This window comes from Solanum lycopersicum, chromosome 3 (genome assembly GCF_036512215.1).
Source record: "Solanum lycopersicum chromosome 3, SLM_r2.1".
In the NCBI taxonomy this organism is placed as follows: domain Eukaryota; kingdom Viridiplantae; phylum Streptophyta; class Magnoliopsida; order Solanales; family Solanaceae; genus Solanum; species Solanum lycopersicum.
Window position 1 is genome coordinate 35,878,401 of NC_090802.1, and position 17,351 is coordinate 35,895,751.

General features: G+C 31.7%; 1 protein-coding gene across 3 annotated transcripts; it reads right to left on the bottom strand.

The window, feature by feature from the left end:
- Window positions 1–3,731: 3,731 nt before the first annotated feature.
- On the bottom strand, window positions 3,732–10,292 carry LOC101248461 (protein DETOXIFICATION 21). 3 transcript variants are annotated; one of them, XM_010319619.4, is made up of 8 exons: window positions 10,103–10,292; window positions 6,251–7,058; window positions 6,076–6,162; window positions 5,939–5,995; window positions 5,616–5,854; window positions 5,416–5,534; window positions 5,245–5,331; window positions 3,732–3,916 (listed from the first exon to the last, which is right to left on the bottom strand). In XM_010319619.4, exons 2-8 carry the CDS (start codon window positions 7,045–7,047, stop codon window positions 3,842–3,844), a joined length of 1,461 nt encoding a protein of 486 aa, XP_010317921.2. In that variant the 5' UTR covers window positions 7,048–7,058; window positions 10,103–10,292; the 3' UTR covers window positions 3,732–3,841. The 3 variants fall into 3 exon arrangements, with proteins under 3 accessions (XP_010317921.2, XP_010317922.2, XP_025885665.2); XM_010319620.4 differs by having other exon boundaries at window positions 10,099–10,226; XM_026029880.2 differs by having other exon boundaries at window positions 9,843–10,116.
- Window positions 10,293–17,351: the final 7,059 nt, after the last annotated feature.

Consider the following 17,351-nt stretch of genomic DNA (forward strand, 5'->3'; position numbering starts at 1 on the left):
TGAAATTGGGTACTGAAAATTGACTCTCTGAACTTCGTAACGGAATGGCAGGACAGACCATCACAGGTGTGACGGACCATCACAGACTCTTCAGAGAAATTGAGTCTCTGAACCTTGCGACGACCTGCAGGACAGACCGTCGCAGGCACAACGGGCCGTCGCAGGTTGCGTAATCCCAGTCTGGGTCGGATTTCCTTATACGTTTTAAGGGACGTTTTTCACTATTCCTGCTTTAATTATAAAGTTAGTGGGTTAATGTTAATAAGTCTAATTACTTGGGGGTTAAAAGAGGTAACCTTAAGTTAATTAGTGGATTATTATTGCCATCTTTTATTCTTAATTATATACTAATTAGGGTAAAAGAAAGAGGGTTTGAATAAAGAAAATAGAAAGAAAAAAGAGGGAGAGAGGATTGATCGAGAGAGGAGAAACGAAGAGGAAAACGCAAAGCTTTGGGAATTTGCTTGCTTGATCACTAATCTTCGGTGGAGGTAGGTTATGGTTTCTCTTACGATATTCGTAGTAAACTCTTAATAGAGAATGATATGTATTGATAATATTGTAAACCCTGCTATGTGCTTAATTGTATGCTTGCATGAATGTAATTATATAATTGTGATTATATAAGCATGATGAAGTTATTGAATCCCAAATCTTGCAAAACCCTAATCTCTTTGTTAATAATGAGGCCTTGGTATAAAAGAAGGCGTGATGAACTAAAATAATGAGATTGATGATGCCTTGGTAAGAAAGAAGGCTTGATGAATGGATAGAAGGAGATTAGGGGATCGGGTGTCACGAACCGACACGTAGATTTAGGGGATCGGGTGTCATGAACCGACACGTAGATTTAGGGGATCGGGTGTCACAAACCGACACGTAGATTTAGGGAATCGGGTGTCACGAACCGACACATAGATTTAGGGGATCGGGTGTCACGAACCGACACGTAGATTTAGGGGATCGGGTGTCACGAACCGACACGTAGATTTAGGGGATCGGAGTGTCATGTTCCGACACATAGTAGTAGGGGATCGGAGTGTCACGTACCGACACAAGAGGATTAATGAATATGAGGGAGTGGAGTGTCACGTACCGACACAAGAGAAATAAAGATAATGAATCTTGAAAGATGTTAATATACTCAATCTAATGAACATAATTCCCAAATAAGTACGGTATTGAGGCTTGAGTCCTCATGTGTGAACTTGACGGTAATTGTTAATGATATAGTACTTGCTGTTGCTACATGTTGAGTATCATAGTTGATTTATGATATTACTTGGTATATATTGATTTCTATTTTGAGTTAGCCGATGATATCTACTCAGTACCCGTGTTTTGTACTGACCCCTACTTTCATGTTTTCTTCTTGTTTATTTGTGGAGTGCAGCAAACGTGCCGTCATCTTCGACTCAACAGTAACTCTAGCCAGTCTTCATTACTCCGGATATCAAGGTGAGCTAATGTTTCTAGCTTGGACTGGATCTTCCTCTTCATGTCTTGATGCCTTGAAGTTCCGGCATGGACTAGCTTTTATGTATTTTTAGCTTCTTAGAAACTCTTAGATTTAGTAATTTGAAGTAGATGTTCTTGTGATGATGACTTCCAGATTTTGGGGATAATAATAGTTATTGATTTTATTAATGAGTTTAAGTCTTCCGCATTACTTTCTGTTGATATTATATTGAAATGTTAAGGTTTAGATTGGTTGGTTCGCTCACATAGGAGGGCAAGTGTGGGTGTCAGTCGCGGCCCGGTTTTGGGTCGTGACAAAATGGTACAAAATTACCCACCATCCACCTATTGGCTCCCAAATACCCTTCCCACCCACCTATTGGGTCCAAAATACCCTTGTCATCCACATTTTGGTTCAAAATTGTCCACTTATTTAACGGTTTTATATTTAAACTATTTAAATATTTTTTAAAATACGTGACGCTTAACTTTTTGTTATAATTGAATTTATTAGTAAAATTTATAAATTAATCCACTACCCACCCCATTACTAATCAAATATCTCTAAATAATGAACCCGTCACATTATTAATGCAAGCTACTGCCAATTGAGTGTTTTTAAAACTTATAGAAGTAAATTATCATACATTCAAGTGGCTAAATAAAAATCACCGATAAACTTTCATCTTAATTGCTCTTACATCTCAATTATGTGATGTTACTTCAGGTAACTTTTTTTCAAAATAATATATTAAAGGTTTTCAAACAAATCATAAATATTTATAAAATTATATTTTAAAAAATGCATGAATTAATTCGGGATGTATTACTTCTTTGCCTTTAATCATAAATTTCTAATTCAATTTTGAACGAAAGTGTCCTCCTAAATAAGCGGCTCAACCTAAATTTAATTGGGGCCTCCATTCGGACTCGAATAATTTTGAATGTCATTTTCAGGAATCTATAATTTCATCGTGTTTTAGTAGTGTTTATGATGATTTTGATTTATAATTGAAATATTAATAGGGTGAGGTTTAATTAGTAATGAGTGAGTAGTGGGTTGGTTTATAAATTATATTAATAAATTATAATTATAATCAATAGTTGAACGCCAAGTATTTTAAAAAATATTTAAAGAGTTTAATTTTAAAACAATTAAAAAAGTGGTCAATTTTGAACCTAAAGATGGATGACAAGGGTATTTTGGAGCCAATAGGTGGATGAAAATGGCATTTTGGAGCCAATAGGTGGATGAAGGGTAATTTTGTACCATTTTCAATACTTTAAGGGTATTTTAGGCCCTTGTCCGTTAAATAAAAAAAAATCACTTATTTGTGGCAACTTGTTTTTCAACCAAAAAAATCTAATTTTGGATGATTAATGGTGATTGTATAAACCACATGACACATTAAAGATTTTTTTTAAAAAAAAAGAGTCCATTCCTATGAAAATATGAAAGTCGAAATTCGGGATGGTGATTGTATTGTTGCAAAAGAAAAATGATATGTTGCAACGAAAATAAATTCAGGTGCAAAAATAAATCCAGGTACAAAAATAATTTCAGATGTTCTTTATGTGTTTGATATTGATTAAAGATTGTTTAGTGTTGGTCAGTTAATAAAAAAATTATTTAAATTATTTGAGGACAAATATTATCGAAGCTTTAGTTCCACTAAGCAAGAAATTTACAAGTTGAAATGGGAGGTAAGAGCTTCTCATTAAGTCCAACAGAAGATGCACACAAGTCTTGCAAGACAAAAGATGAATTGACAAATTTGTTCACAAGCTCATAATCTATAATTCATGATCCAAGGAGAAGGATTGAAAATATGTCTGAGGATATTCAAAATAAAACAGTTAGCTACTTTTAGGATTTTAATTATATTATTAGAATCTATGTAACTTGAGTATGAGAGTTAATTCTTTCATTTGTTATTTGAATTTTACTGATAACTTAGTATATATTTTCCTATTTTTAATTAGGAACTATATCTATAAATGTAAGTCTCTAAATTATTAGTATAAATCTCTTTGACAATACTTCAATATTTTTTTTCTTATTTCTTATTTTCTTTATAAAATACCAACAAAGCTCATGAATAATTTATTATATTTTTATTTCTTATTTCTTATTTTCTTTATAAAATACCAACAAAGCTCATGAATAATTTATTATATTTTGATTAGATCAAATAAAGTTCCTATGGCAAACCACTTCTTTTTCAACTTTTAAAACTTTTGCTTGAAAGATATATAAGTAAGAGAAGGAGAAATTAAGAAAAGGAGAAATTAATCAATGAATCCTTTCTCCACTTCTCGTTTTGCATGAATGTAAAATGATATGGGAACAAATACCATTAAAGAAAAACTATACATCTCAACTTCAAGCATTTGGTGAATCACTATTAGGTTCAGCTTCTACGAAGTACTTCTTCACTCTCTCCTGAGCAATTAATACCTACAAGAGACATTTTGTTGAATAAAAAATAATTAGTATTCTTCGTTTTTATTTATATGTCATTTATTAAAAATAAATATTTTTTAATATTTATTATTTCACAAAATCAACGCATAAATAATACTATTCTTTCTATTTTATCCTTGACAGTTGGTGGCGTTGAAAGTGTGAACTTGACCAACATAGTAATTTTTCTTGGTTTCATACCCGATATCTAGAATCCACACTCAAGCGTTGACTAAATCTAGATTGTGCTCTACATGACTCATTCGAGAGACACTCCCAACATGATTTTTTTTTCATACCTAGGGCTAGAATCTGATACCTCTAGTTAAGGGTGAAACAATCTCACCATTACACCACAACTCATGTTGGTGAAAACTAAGTAATTAATTCATATTCATCGGTCAAATTAATTAATTTAAATAAATTAATCTTATGTTCATTTATTAAAAACTCGATTTCAATAAAATACTAAATAAAGATACAATGATAAAGTTACCTAATTTCTTAAAGGATATGAAATTTAAAAGGAATAATTGTATATAATAGCAAACTAATAATCTAAAATAAATTGAGTAGCTACTGTTTGATTTAATTGTGCCCCATAGCAAACGTTTGCCAGTCGTCTCTCTCCCTAAACTCTCGCTCGCCACTCTCCTATTTTCACTCGCTACTATCCCTCTGCTCGCCTCTCTCTCTTTATATAACAGAAATGTATAAATTGTGTTTCGATTTTTGTATAAAGTGAGAGAAAATTATATATACACATGCAAAAACATATATCTTAGTGTTATACACTTAATTATACAATTTACAAATATTTTACTTCGATTCAATTGTATACAAATGCAAATTTAATACAAATATTGCAGCGAAAACGGCCAACGAATTATACAATTGCAGTGAAATACAATTTTCTCGCTTTATACAACAGAATTGAATAAATTGTGTTTCTGTTTTTGCATAAATCGAGAGAAAAACATATATCTTCTTCCTATACACTTATAATTATACAATATACAAACATTTTACTTCGATTCAATTGTATACAAAGCAAATTTTATACAGATATTGCAGCGAAATAGGCCAGCGAATTATACAATTTAGGCCAACGAATCATACAATTGTATATGTATAACGAATTATACAGTTATATGTTTGCTATGAAGCGCAACTATGCAAACTTTGTTATAGCATACAAATATAAATTTTTTGTTTTGTTATATGTGAAAGTTACCCAACTTAAAATGGTGACAATTAAATAAGAACAAGAGTATTTAGTAGGTAATTTTAGCATTAATTAGTGACTTAAAATGAAGAAATACCTGTTTGTCCCAATCAGTTTTGAGAGTGATGACAAGTAACACCACAGTTTGTGCCAAAACACCAAAGAGCATTCCAATCCAAACACCCTAAATATGATATTGACAACTAACCCTCAGTCAAAAGTAGAAAACCATAAAAAGAAAAAAAATAGAGAGAAATGAGCAACTTACTCTAACTTGCAGTTTGAAAACATAACCAAGTACAACTCCAACTGGAATGCCAACCAAGTAGTAACATCCAATGTTAACATATGCTACTATACTCTGCCATCCAGCTCCAACAGCAACACCTGTAGCAAGTTGTGACATCAAATCTTCTATTTTAACATTATCATATTATATAGAATCAAGTTGCGAATCAAACAAGTTACCAGAGAGAACTGGTTGAACACTGTTCAAAAGTATAGAAAATGCTAATAAAGGAGATAAGCGGTCAACTTCTTCAGCCACGTCTTCACTTTCTGTGAATATATAGGCCAAGCGTCCGCGCAAGATAAGGAAGAAGAGAAACAGGATGAAGCCAATAACAAATGAGGTCATCACTATTGTCAAGATTGAAAACCTTGCTGCTTTTGCACTCCCTCTTCCCAGCTCGTTTGATACACGTACACTAAAAAATAGTTTCGTGAACATGAATGACAATGAAAAAGAAAAATAATCTAAAGAAGTAGAGAGGTGGTATGAATAGTAGTACCATACTGCAGCTAAGAAACCAAGTGAAATCATCATTTCCCAACCATTGATGTTAAGACTGAGAAAGTGAATAAGATGAGCGATGTAAAACGTAAAGGAATGTGTTAATAAAATTAGAGAGGCTGAGTAGCTAGTTACCATATAGCAAGAGCATCAATCTGAACCATAGCATTTTTGAGGTTTCCTGTAAGAAGAATGAGTATAGTGTTGTACCAGAGTTCAAGGCTGTCAAAAAGAATAATTTTAATCAAATAAAAACAATGTAAACTATATGGAATGGAATGGAATGGAATTGAGTGAAATGTCATCTCACCAGAGCATGGCACCTGAAGAGAAAGAAAGCTTGATAACAGGCCAGAGATCCTTAAAGGCCAAAGATGTAAATCCCTTCCATGTTTCTTTACAGCCTCCAGAAGTCACATATATCAACTGACCAATATTAGGAAGCCAATATGCCAAGAGTGTAGACGTCATAGCGCCAGTCATTCCAAACTTGAATTTGACCGTTAAAAGCCAACAGAGGAAGATATGGATGGCAAGAGTACATACTGCTAAGTAAGTAATAATCATGTTCTTACTTTGTGCTTGTAAGAACATTTGGCATGAATATGATGCAATGAAGGAATAAATCACGGGTATTAACCATAACGAAATAACTCCTGCCTCTTGAGCTATAGCTTCTTCCTGTCCTAAAGCTCTTAAAATAGGAGTTGTGAAAATAAAGATTGGTAAAAGCAGAGTTCCTGTTATAGTCAAGACAATCCATGATCTTTGAAGATATATGCCTAACATGTGATACTGTTTAGCACCATATGCTTGTCCACAAAGTGTTTCCAATCCACTTGCCATTCCTAAGATAATGCCATTCCCAAATCTAAGGAGAACAGTGATGACAAGCGCGTAGGCTGCAAGTTCAATAGAACCAATGTGACCGATGAATGCCTGGCTAATCACATTTACTCCAAACGTCGAGAATCTAGTAAAAATGGCAGGAGCAGCTATCACCCACATTTTCTTCCACTCTATCAATATCTTCTCCTTAATCTTCAGTTCATTCTCTTCCACTTGAACTTTACTCAACAGCTTCTCACTAATATCATCACCTTCCATCTTTAATTCCTCTGCAACATGTATATATATGAAAAACATCCTTACAAGAATGACACAAACTAAAGTATGAATTCTTTCAATATTTCTACTCATACAAAATCAGGATTATTTTGTCTACACTTGCATACTCCCTCCCTCCCTTTCAATTTTGTGGTTTAATCCACAAAACTAATTTATATATTGTGACATTCAATCTTTAATCTTCTAAAATTAACGTCTTGATATTTAGAAACAACGTAAAAAGTATTATATGCCTAAATAGTTAACAATTCAAAATATTTAAAAAGTACATAGAGAAATTCATGATCAAAGAAAAAAAATATCATGTCTCTCCAGATACTTTATTTGTTTCATACTACCTGACTTATGCTAACTCGGCACAACCCTTAACAAAGATTTTACATAACTAAATAAACATTATTAGTTATATTATAGAACTCTAAAATTAACTATTAAGATTTTATATAATATTTAACACTAATGATAGAAAAGAAACAATATAATAAAACTTCCTATTATATTCTAAACTAAACAAATCAAAATGAAATAACTTTTTTTTCTATTGAGGTCAAATAATATGAAACAAAGGAAGAAAACAATAACTAACACACATCGAAGAGAGTATAATTTTTAATTATTTTATTTTTAAAAAGTAAGTGAATCTATTAAGTATGAACCATCAAATTTAGGAGTCGTTTGATAAATGATTAAGACAAATATTTAATAATTTAGGGATTAGTTATTTATACATATATTAATTATGTGTTTCTCAATTGTCAATCAAAACTCATATTATTTTTTAAGAAAACTATGCAACTAGTTGGTAACTTATTTATGAAAAATAGCTACAGTTTAAAAATATTATATATAAAAAATCAATATGTCATTTTTGTTGCTAACTGTTATCCATCTCTCTCTACCCTTCCCCACTCTCCCTTACCCCCTCCTCCCTCTCACTCTCACTACCCCTTCCCCCTCCTCTCTCTCTCTATATATTATTCTCTCATGTCAATTAGAAGAAATTTCTTCAAATGTACCACGTATCAATTGTATTCAATCAAATATATGTGTGAGTTTTGTATTTTTATTTTAATTGTATTCGAAAAATTGTATTTTGTATTTTTATATTTTTTGTATTTATATTTGTACAAATAAAATATGCATTCATCCTCATTGTCAAATGTATTTGTATTAAATCAAAGAGAGGATGAATACGATTGTATTCGTTGTACTTCGTATACAGCTGAAACAAAATAAATAAAAAATATAATGCAAAATAAATACAAAATATAATTCGTTATATTTCAAATACAATTGGTACAAAACACAATTCTATTTCCTCTCTCTCCTCTAAATATGTATTCATTTTGAATACAAATCAGTTTATATTTGTATTATTTTTCTCCAAAATTAGCAAAAAAAAAAAAAGGTATACCCTCTCATCTTTCTCCTAGATCTCTCACTCGCTTCTCTCCTCCCTCCTCCTCTAATATTTTGCTATTATTCATATATAATTAAGCAAATTATAGCTATAGAATATCTAATGTTTGCTATTTTTAAAAGTTTCCCGTAATTCTATATATGAATAATTTATTTCCTAATAAGTTATAAAAAAAATTAATACATGAATAGCTTGTATTTTTTTAGCTACCAAAAGGGAATTATCCTTGGTTAACGAAGGAATTGAGATTAGCTTTGCTCAATTATATCTCTATTACTAACTAGGTTAAAAATACCATTATCTTATACGAAATTTAAAGGAGAGCATATTTAGACCTATATGCATGCATCAAAGGCATATGTAGTTCCTAAGTGCAATTATGCTACAATTTGTGAAGTACTGTAGTAAATTTTTTCACCAATTTAAGACATCATATACACACTTTTTAAGCCCATTTCAAAGCAATCTAACAAGTTATTTTATACGATTTGAATTATATGTTATAGATACAACAATAATATATCATAATATAAAGGAAATAATTCATTACTACACTTTAAACACCAAAATACCTTAACATTCCATAGAAGCAGCAAATGACATCAAATAAACAAATACAGTTACATTGCATTAAAATAACATAATTAAACCCCTTGCTTCAAATCACGTCTTTACATTCCACCAAACCACGTAATGTCATTATATTCCATCAATTCCGAACATTTAATTAGTCTTTTTTAATTAAAGAAAATCTTTTATTAACTTTAATCAAGGATGATTAGACTTGATTTTTTAAAAGGACTATTTTTTAAAGAAAAATATTATATGAAATATTGTGCAATATTAATGTCATATTAGTTCAATCAATCAGTTGACTAAGTGATGAAAGTAGAAGTCTCAAACCTGATAAACGATATCAAATACAAAAATCTCCTAGGTCATATTATGTTAGTTATTGTATTTTTATTTTGAACTTATATATAGTATTATATATAGTAAGAGTGATAATTAACCATATATTAAATTCAGGGATAATACATAAATATTCTTCAATTTATGTTGAAAAAGAGTAGAAAATTACTTATAAGTTTAAAAAGTATAAGCGTATCTCAGAAATTTTAAGTACAGACTGAGGGAGTACTTGCGTATTTTCCCTTTAATTTATGTAATTCTATTCAATTTGATAATATCTTTTAACCACTCATAAATAAAAAAAAATTAAAATTCTAAAAAATAAATATAAAAGGAGACATAATTTGGATAAGCTTAGAAGAGAAACGTGTGTTGTCATGAGAAAGGGAAGAAAACAAATTAGAGATATAAAATGGAGATAGCACGTGGATACTTTACTTACACAGATCTAACAAAAATCAAGTTATCTCCTCCTCCCAAACATTCCGATAGAATCGAAACAGACAAAATTAACATGATTTCTATATGAAGATGACAAACACAAATCAATAAACAAGTTTAAATTTTTATAAAAAACAATACATATATAAATGATAAAGTATGTAATTCATGGAAACAAACATGATGAATGAGAAAAGGTAATTAAGAGAAGAAAGAAAGAAAGAAGAAGAAGCAAAGAAAGAGAAAAGCTACCGTACTTACGGTTAATTTCGGAGAGTTTTTCCGTTTCTCAACCTTTTTCCACCTTATGCCTAAACTATTAAATAAAAGTCATACAAAAGCAATGTTGACATATAAGAATATTTTGAGACAAATTTGATAAGGTTGTATCGGTGTCAATGAATTCGACCAACAAAAAATATCACTCTTTTTTTTTCCACTTTTATTTGTTATACTTTAATTTAATATATATATATATATATATATTATATATATATATATATATAATTAATAATATAAATATTTTACTAAATTATTTCCTTTCAAATGATATCTTAGAAATTGATTTTAAAAAATAAATCTTTAATACTAAAGATAAATAATAAAATTTATTTTATTATTTTAAAAATAAATAATAAATTAAAAAAGAACAGAAGAAAAAAAAACATGCATCCTAAGCAGGTAAGGTGGGACGAATATATCAAATGGTATTTGGCTTTTCTATATTCGTTCTTTATATTACAGCATTCTAGATTCTCTGTTTCTACTGAAAATTGACAAGCTACATCGCTTTTTAATTTCTACTTATTGTATATTACTCTTTTTGCTTTAAAAAGAATTTTTTTTTATTTCTTTTTTAATTTATTTTTTAAAAAAATGTTTTTATTTAATTTTTGATAACACTTTAATTTTAACTTTTTATGTGGCATATTTAAAATCACAAAATTAAAAATCATTTTAATATATTTGACATAACATTAATTTAAAATTACAAAATAATTTTTTTTCTTTTCTTAAATTACATCATTCTCTTTCAAACGAAGTAATATAAAAAATATCAACAAGCCAAAATCTCGTTATCATAAAATCAGAGACACTATTCTCAGACTCCATTCTTTATTATAATTTCCCACTTCAATTGACCTATATTTTTTATTCATTAAAATTTCATTATAATATTTTTCATAGCAAACTATTTAGTTGCAAACTTTTCACGTCTTTTTCTTTATAATTCTTTAATTTCAATTCTTTTACATAATTTTATTAATTTAAAATTAAATAATTTAATAATTTTATTAAAGAGTTTAAAGTCTTTATGAGCATTAATTAAGTGTTATTACAACAATTATCGCTAAAAGCTTTAGGGACATATACAAAGAATGACAATTACCGCTAAAAATACATATTTAACGACAATTAAAAATTAAATAACACTAATGGTCATTTTTACTGTAATGTATGCTGATTATTTGAACCGATTAGTTTTATTTTAATATTAAATTAGAGATAAAACTTTTATTGATTTAAGATTTCTTTATATATTTTCATAACTAATTCTTCTTCAAACAAAAAGATTGTTAATATTCTTTCATTAATAGTTTTTCCAATGTTACAGCGAAACCAAACTTGCAAACCATGAAACACTGGGTAGAATCATTAAATATTATGTTTATTAATCCACTAAAAATAGCACGATACACTATTATTAATCTACTACAAATAGACCTTCATCTATTATGACTTTCTTCATTGTTGTTTTTACGAAGATGTATGCACTAAAACTGAACTGATACAGTCCAAAATTTTCAGATACACAAGCCCCATAAGATGGTGTTTTAATTATTTATCAATAAAAATGCAAGATCTATGCATAATTCACAAATCAATATACTTTATGGATCTATCTTACAATCTCAAAAAAATTGAATTTTGAGGTATAACAAGTACCATGGCATATATTTGATATAGCTATTTTAATTTTTTTCTTGTATCTAATATATAGCAATGTTAATTATCAAATACATGTATATCTAAGAAGTATCGATATTTGTGTTATATCATATACATGTATATTACATATGTTCTATAGTGTATCAGAATTACTTACATAACTTGTGTCTGAGCTAATATTAACAATAAGGTTCGTCTCATACTTATTAGTTTAATGTATCTTAATTATCTCGTATCAGAATTACTTACATAACTTGTATCTGACCTAATATTAACAATAAGGTTTGTGTCATACTTATTAGTTTAATATATCTTAATTATATCATATAGAGTTTAAAAAAAATATGTTAAATAATGTATCTGACATAGTTAGACTAAATTATATATGATATAATAGAAAAATGATTATATCTGAACTACCTTATATCATAATGTATCATAAACAAGTTAGAAAATGTATCTAAATTAGTTAGGCAGCGTATCTATAATAGTTTCTTATTCATACTATGTATTTGAACCGACTATGTATCTGGATTTAGATATTATTAGAAATAAATGTTGTGACATATATCAATAAAATAATGATATTGACCATTTTTGAACAAAAAAATGTCGAAATTATTCAAGGAGAAGAAGTGTAAAATCTTCTGAAACTCAAAAATAAAAAAAAATTAATTATTTTTCAAAGTTGAGATATGTCAGAATATTCCATAATTGTTATAACTGTTAATTCCTTCTTAATTTATGGTCGTCAGTTACCATCCTTAATTAGATAAACTAAATTATATGTATCTGACTAACATAGATCTTGGATACATGTATCTATACACGATAGCTACATGTATCTGCGGTGAAAAATATGATAGAATTTGTAATTATGCAAACCGCAAGGAAAGAGAGGTAAGTAGATACTAAATTAGTTTGGGATTTGTGTTATTTATCCAAAAACAAATTGACAACAACATTAACAAATATATATATATATATATATATATATATATATAAATATATATATTATTTTTCTCGGACAAGGGCCTAAAATACCTTTAAACTATTGAAAATGGTACAAAATTACCCTTCATCCACCTATTGGCTCTAAAATACCCTTTTCATCCACTTATTGGCTCCAAAATACCCTTGTCATCCATCTTTTGGGTTCAAAATTGACCACTTTTTTAATTGTTTTAAAATTAAACTCTTTAAATATTTTTTAAAATACTTGGCGTTCAACTATTGATTATGTAACGACCTGTTTAGTCGTTTTGAGCAGCAGACTTCAATTTTGGAAAAACTGGCAGAAGCGACAGACCCCACGACGGACCGTCATGGGCACGACGGACCGTCGCAGGGTCTCGTTTCAAAACACTTAGAAAATTTGAAAATTGGGTACTGAAGTCGACTCTTTGAACTTCGTAACGGAATGGCAGGACGCACCGTCACAGGTGTGACGGACCGTCACAGACCCTTCAGAGAAATTGAGTCTCTAAAGTCTGTGACGGAGCAGCAGGACGGACCGTCGCAGGCGCGACGGGCCGTCACAGACTGCGTAATCCCAGTCTGGGTCGGATTTCTTTATACGTTTTAAGGGACGGTTTTGACTATTCCTGCTTTAATTATAAAGTTAGTGGGTTAATGTTAATAAGTCTAATTACTTGGGGATTAAAAGAGGTAACCTTAAGTTAATTAGTGGGTTATTATTGCCATCTTTTATTCTCAATTATATACTAATTAGGGTAAAAGAAAGAGGGTTTGAATAAAGAAAATAGAAAGAACAAAGAGAGAGAGAGGATCGAACAGGGAGAGAAGAAGAACAAAGCTTTGGGAATTTGCTTGCTTGATTTCTAATCTTCGGTGGAGGTAGGTTATGGTTTTTTTATGCTATCTTATAGTAAACTCTTAATAGCGAATGATATGTGTTGGTAGTATTGTAAACCCTTCTATATGCTTAATTGTATGCTTGCATGAATATGATTATGCGATTGTGATAAAATAAGCATGATAGAGTTATTGAATCCAAAATCTTGAAAGAAACCCTAATTCACATGTTAATGATGATGCCGTGGTATAAAAGAAGGCTTGATAAATTATATAATGAGATTGATGATGCCTTGGAATAAAAGAAGGCTTGATGAATTAGGGGATCGGGTGTCACGTTCCGACACCAGGATAGTATATGGATCGGGTTCCACGTTCCGGTACCAGGATAGAATATGAGGATCGGAGTGTCACGTTCCGACACCAGGATAGTATATGGATCGGGTGCCACGTTACGGTACCAGGATAGAATATGGATCGGGTGTTACGTTCCGACACAAGGATAGAATGAGGATCGGAGTGTCACGTTCCGACACCAGGATAGTATACGAGGAGCGGAGTGTCACGTACCGACACGAGGGGAATAAAGATAATGAATCTTGAAAGATGTTAATATATTCAAACTAATGAATCGAATTTCCAAATGAGTATGATGAGGAGGCGTGAGTCCTCATTGATGTGCTTGGTGTTGTAACCAAGGGTTATGGTAACTGTAAATGCTGCATGCTAAGGATATTAGTTGATTTTATGATATTGCTTAATATATACTGTTTTCTATTTTGAGTTGGCCGATGATATCTACTCAGTACCCGTGTTTGTACTGACCCCCTACTTTTATGTTTTCTTCTTTGTTATTTGTGGAGTGCTGCAGCAAACGTGCCGTCGTCTTCAACTCAACAGTAATTCTAGCCAGTCTTCGTCACACCGGATCTTCAGGGTGAGCTAACGCTTCTAGCTTGGACTGGATCTTCTTCCTCATGTCTTGATGCCTTGAAGTTCTGGCATGGACTAGCTTTTATTTGTTTTAGCTTCTTAGAATACTCTTAGTTTAGTAATTTGATCATAGATGTTCTTGTGGTGATGACTTCCAGATTTGGGGATAATAATAGTTATTGATTTTGTTAATGAGTTAAGTCTTCCACATTACTTTATGTTGATATTACATTGAAATGTTAAGGTTTAGATTGGTTGGTTCGCTCACATAGGAGGGTAAGTGTGGGTGCCAGTCGCGGCCCGGATTTGGGTCGTGACAAACTTGATATCAGAGCATTAGGTTCGTTGGTATCATCACACAAGAACGAGTCTAGTAGAGTCTTAAGGAACGGTAGGGGGACGTTGATACGCTCAAACTTACTTCTCAAATGAGAAGTAAAGCGGTCGCGTCAAGTAAATAACCCAACTAGTGAGGTTGGGATCGTTCCCACGAGGAAAATAGTCTAGACTTAACTCCAACTTGTTATTACTATTGTTCGGTTGATGACTTCCTTAAAAAGTAAAAGCATAAAAGGGGGGTTTTGTACTTCCTAATAAAATAAAAAAATAACTAACGAACTTGACAGAGACACTTAACAGCTTTTAATGTTGAGTTTTAATCAAGTAATCAAAGTAACTAGGGTTTACGTGTTCCCCACAGGTTCATAACTTGATAATTCTAGCTATAACAATTCTTTCCTAGTATCTTGCATGCAAAGTGATAAGCTATGTATTTCTAAATCCTTGGTCCGGCATCTAGAAAATCTCACTCCGCACCTTGGTCCGGCTACGTGTGTTGCTTTCCTAACCCTTATCCTTACCTCATATTAAGCATCATATTCGATATTTGACTCAGTTATTACCTCGTACCAATCAATACTAGCCTATTAGATAGTATACACTAAATCTATGTTAATAATTCTTTTCCTATTATCTACCTCCTTGGTCCGGCAAGTAGCATTAAGGCGAGTTCTAACGTTGATCATCCGTTAAAAAGATTTCTAAGCGAAAGAATTATTAATACATGCAAGACACTATTCTAGAATTGTTATTTTAGCTAGGGTTTATCTCATTATTTGCCTATGGTTCCCACAACCCTAGTTATAGAGTTTAGTTCCTCATATCCATAAACACAACATTCAAAAATATTAAACAAGAAGTCATGTACTTACTTTAATGAGAAAGAATAAAGTCTGAAAATTTGCTTGATTAATCAACAAGAGTTACTTGTAAGAATCTCCAACAATCAAAAACTCAGAAAAACAAAGTCTAATAATATAATGTTTAATCTCAAAGAGTCTAACCCCAAAAAAGAGGTTTTTCGAACTATTTATAAAAAAATAAAGACCTAATTAAACAAGGATTCTAATTACTGGAAATCTGTCAAAACGCGGCTGGGTCGACGGACCACGCGACGGAACGCCGTGGTCATGACGGACCGTCGTGGGCTCCATCACCCCATACTTGGTGCAATTCTTCTGCTGCTTTCTTCATTCCCCTCGACGGCAAGTGTGACGGACCGTCACAGGCACGACAGTCCGTCGAGGGTCTTCGTTACCAAATACTTCAACTCTTGGAATCTGGGTACTGGGATCACTTCTCTGATCTTCGCGACGAACCTGCAGGACGGACCGTCATATCCATGACGGACCGTCATATCCATGACGGACCGTCACAAGCTTCGTAATCCCATACTTGGTCAGACTTCCCCATCTTCCTTCAGCAGCTTCTCTACGCTGCCACCTACGGACTGTCACAAGCACGACGGACCGTCATAAGCTCTGTAGGTGGTCTCTTCTGCATTTTTCGCTCAAAATCTCTGCATTCAGTTTTAGACAGATTTCCTGCAAAACAAAGAAAAACTTATATCAAAATTAGCACAAAAAGGCTTCCAGACACAATAAACTTAAGGAAAAGGTATTAATTATACCGTGAAACCACGGTATATCAACACCCTTAACTTAAATTCGTTGTTTGTCCTCAAGCGACGCACTATGACTCACTACACAATCTTTGTACAATAGTATTCATGTTTTATCCTTTGCAATCATTTGGCTATCAATCCCGACTAATCCCATCAAATCTATGCATGTTATCACTATTAGGCTTGACTTTTGTGGGATTCGAACATGACACAGACTCACCATGCACTAACACCTATCCTCTTCAATTTCTCACCGAGGTGCTAATAATTCCGGTATTGCAACTAGTGTCCTCACTTTAGAACAAAATCCTCATTTTTCACACAATGATTTCAGTTTGAGTATAAGGATTACATTTCAACACTCGCTCTCAGAACAAAGTCACACTCATTCATACCTATTGCCATAAGCTTGCCCTTATTTTCACTGCCTTAAGTTCGCTATACAACCCTTAGGATCACGATAGGACTTTTTTAGCTTGTAACGTAGGCTCAGAGTCAGGTAGGGTATATTTAGGTATACTTTAGTGACTATTTGCCCTCCTTGACATATCGGCTAAACCTTCCGCTCTATATCACTTTATCTCGCCCAGTTTCTCCTATTCTTTCACCTTGCTGTTTCCCTTCTTTCTTCATTTGTGTAAGTGACTCTTTTCTTTTCTTGTTTGTAATTCTTGAATATTTTTTTTTTCAACGAGTTCTTGAGTCACTTTACTTTTGTTCTTTCTCTCTCTTTGTTCTTTCAACCCCACTTTCTAGAGCATTCCTCAAAACAGCCACCCTCAACTCATGGCTTTGCCATGAGTCAAGGTACACAATACCCAAAATCGGGTCAGGGCCATAACGAAGGTT

What these genes read in the sequence shown, in the direction of transcription:
- LOC101248461 (XM_010319619.4), bottom strand. Translation starts at nt 7,047, where the DNA reads ATGGAAGGTGATGATATTAGTGAGAAGCTGTTGAGTAAAGTTCAAGTG. An exon ending in TCTTCAGGTGCCATGCTCTG is followed by an intron (nt 6,163 to 6,250) that starts GTGAGATGACAT and finishes TCTTTTTGACAG; the next exon opens with CCTTGAACTCTGGTACAACA. An exon ending in TGTTCAACCAGTTCTCTCTG is followed by an intron (nt 5,535 to 5,615) that starts GTAACTTGTTTG and finishes AACTTGCTACAG; the next exon opens with GTGTTGCTGTTGGAGCTGGA.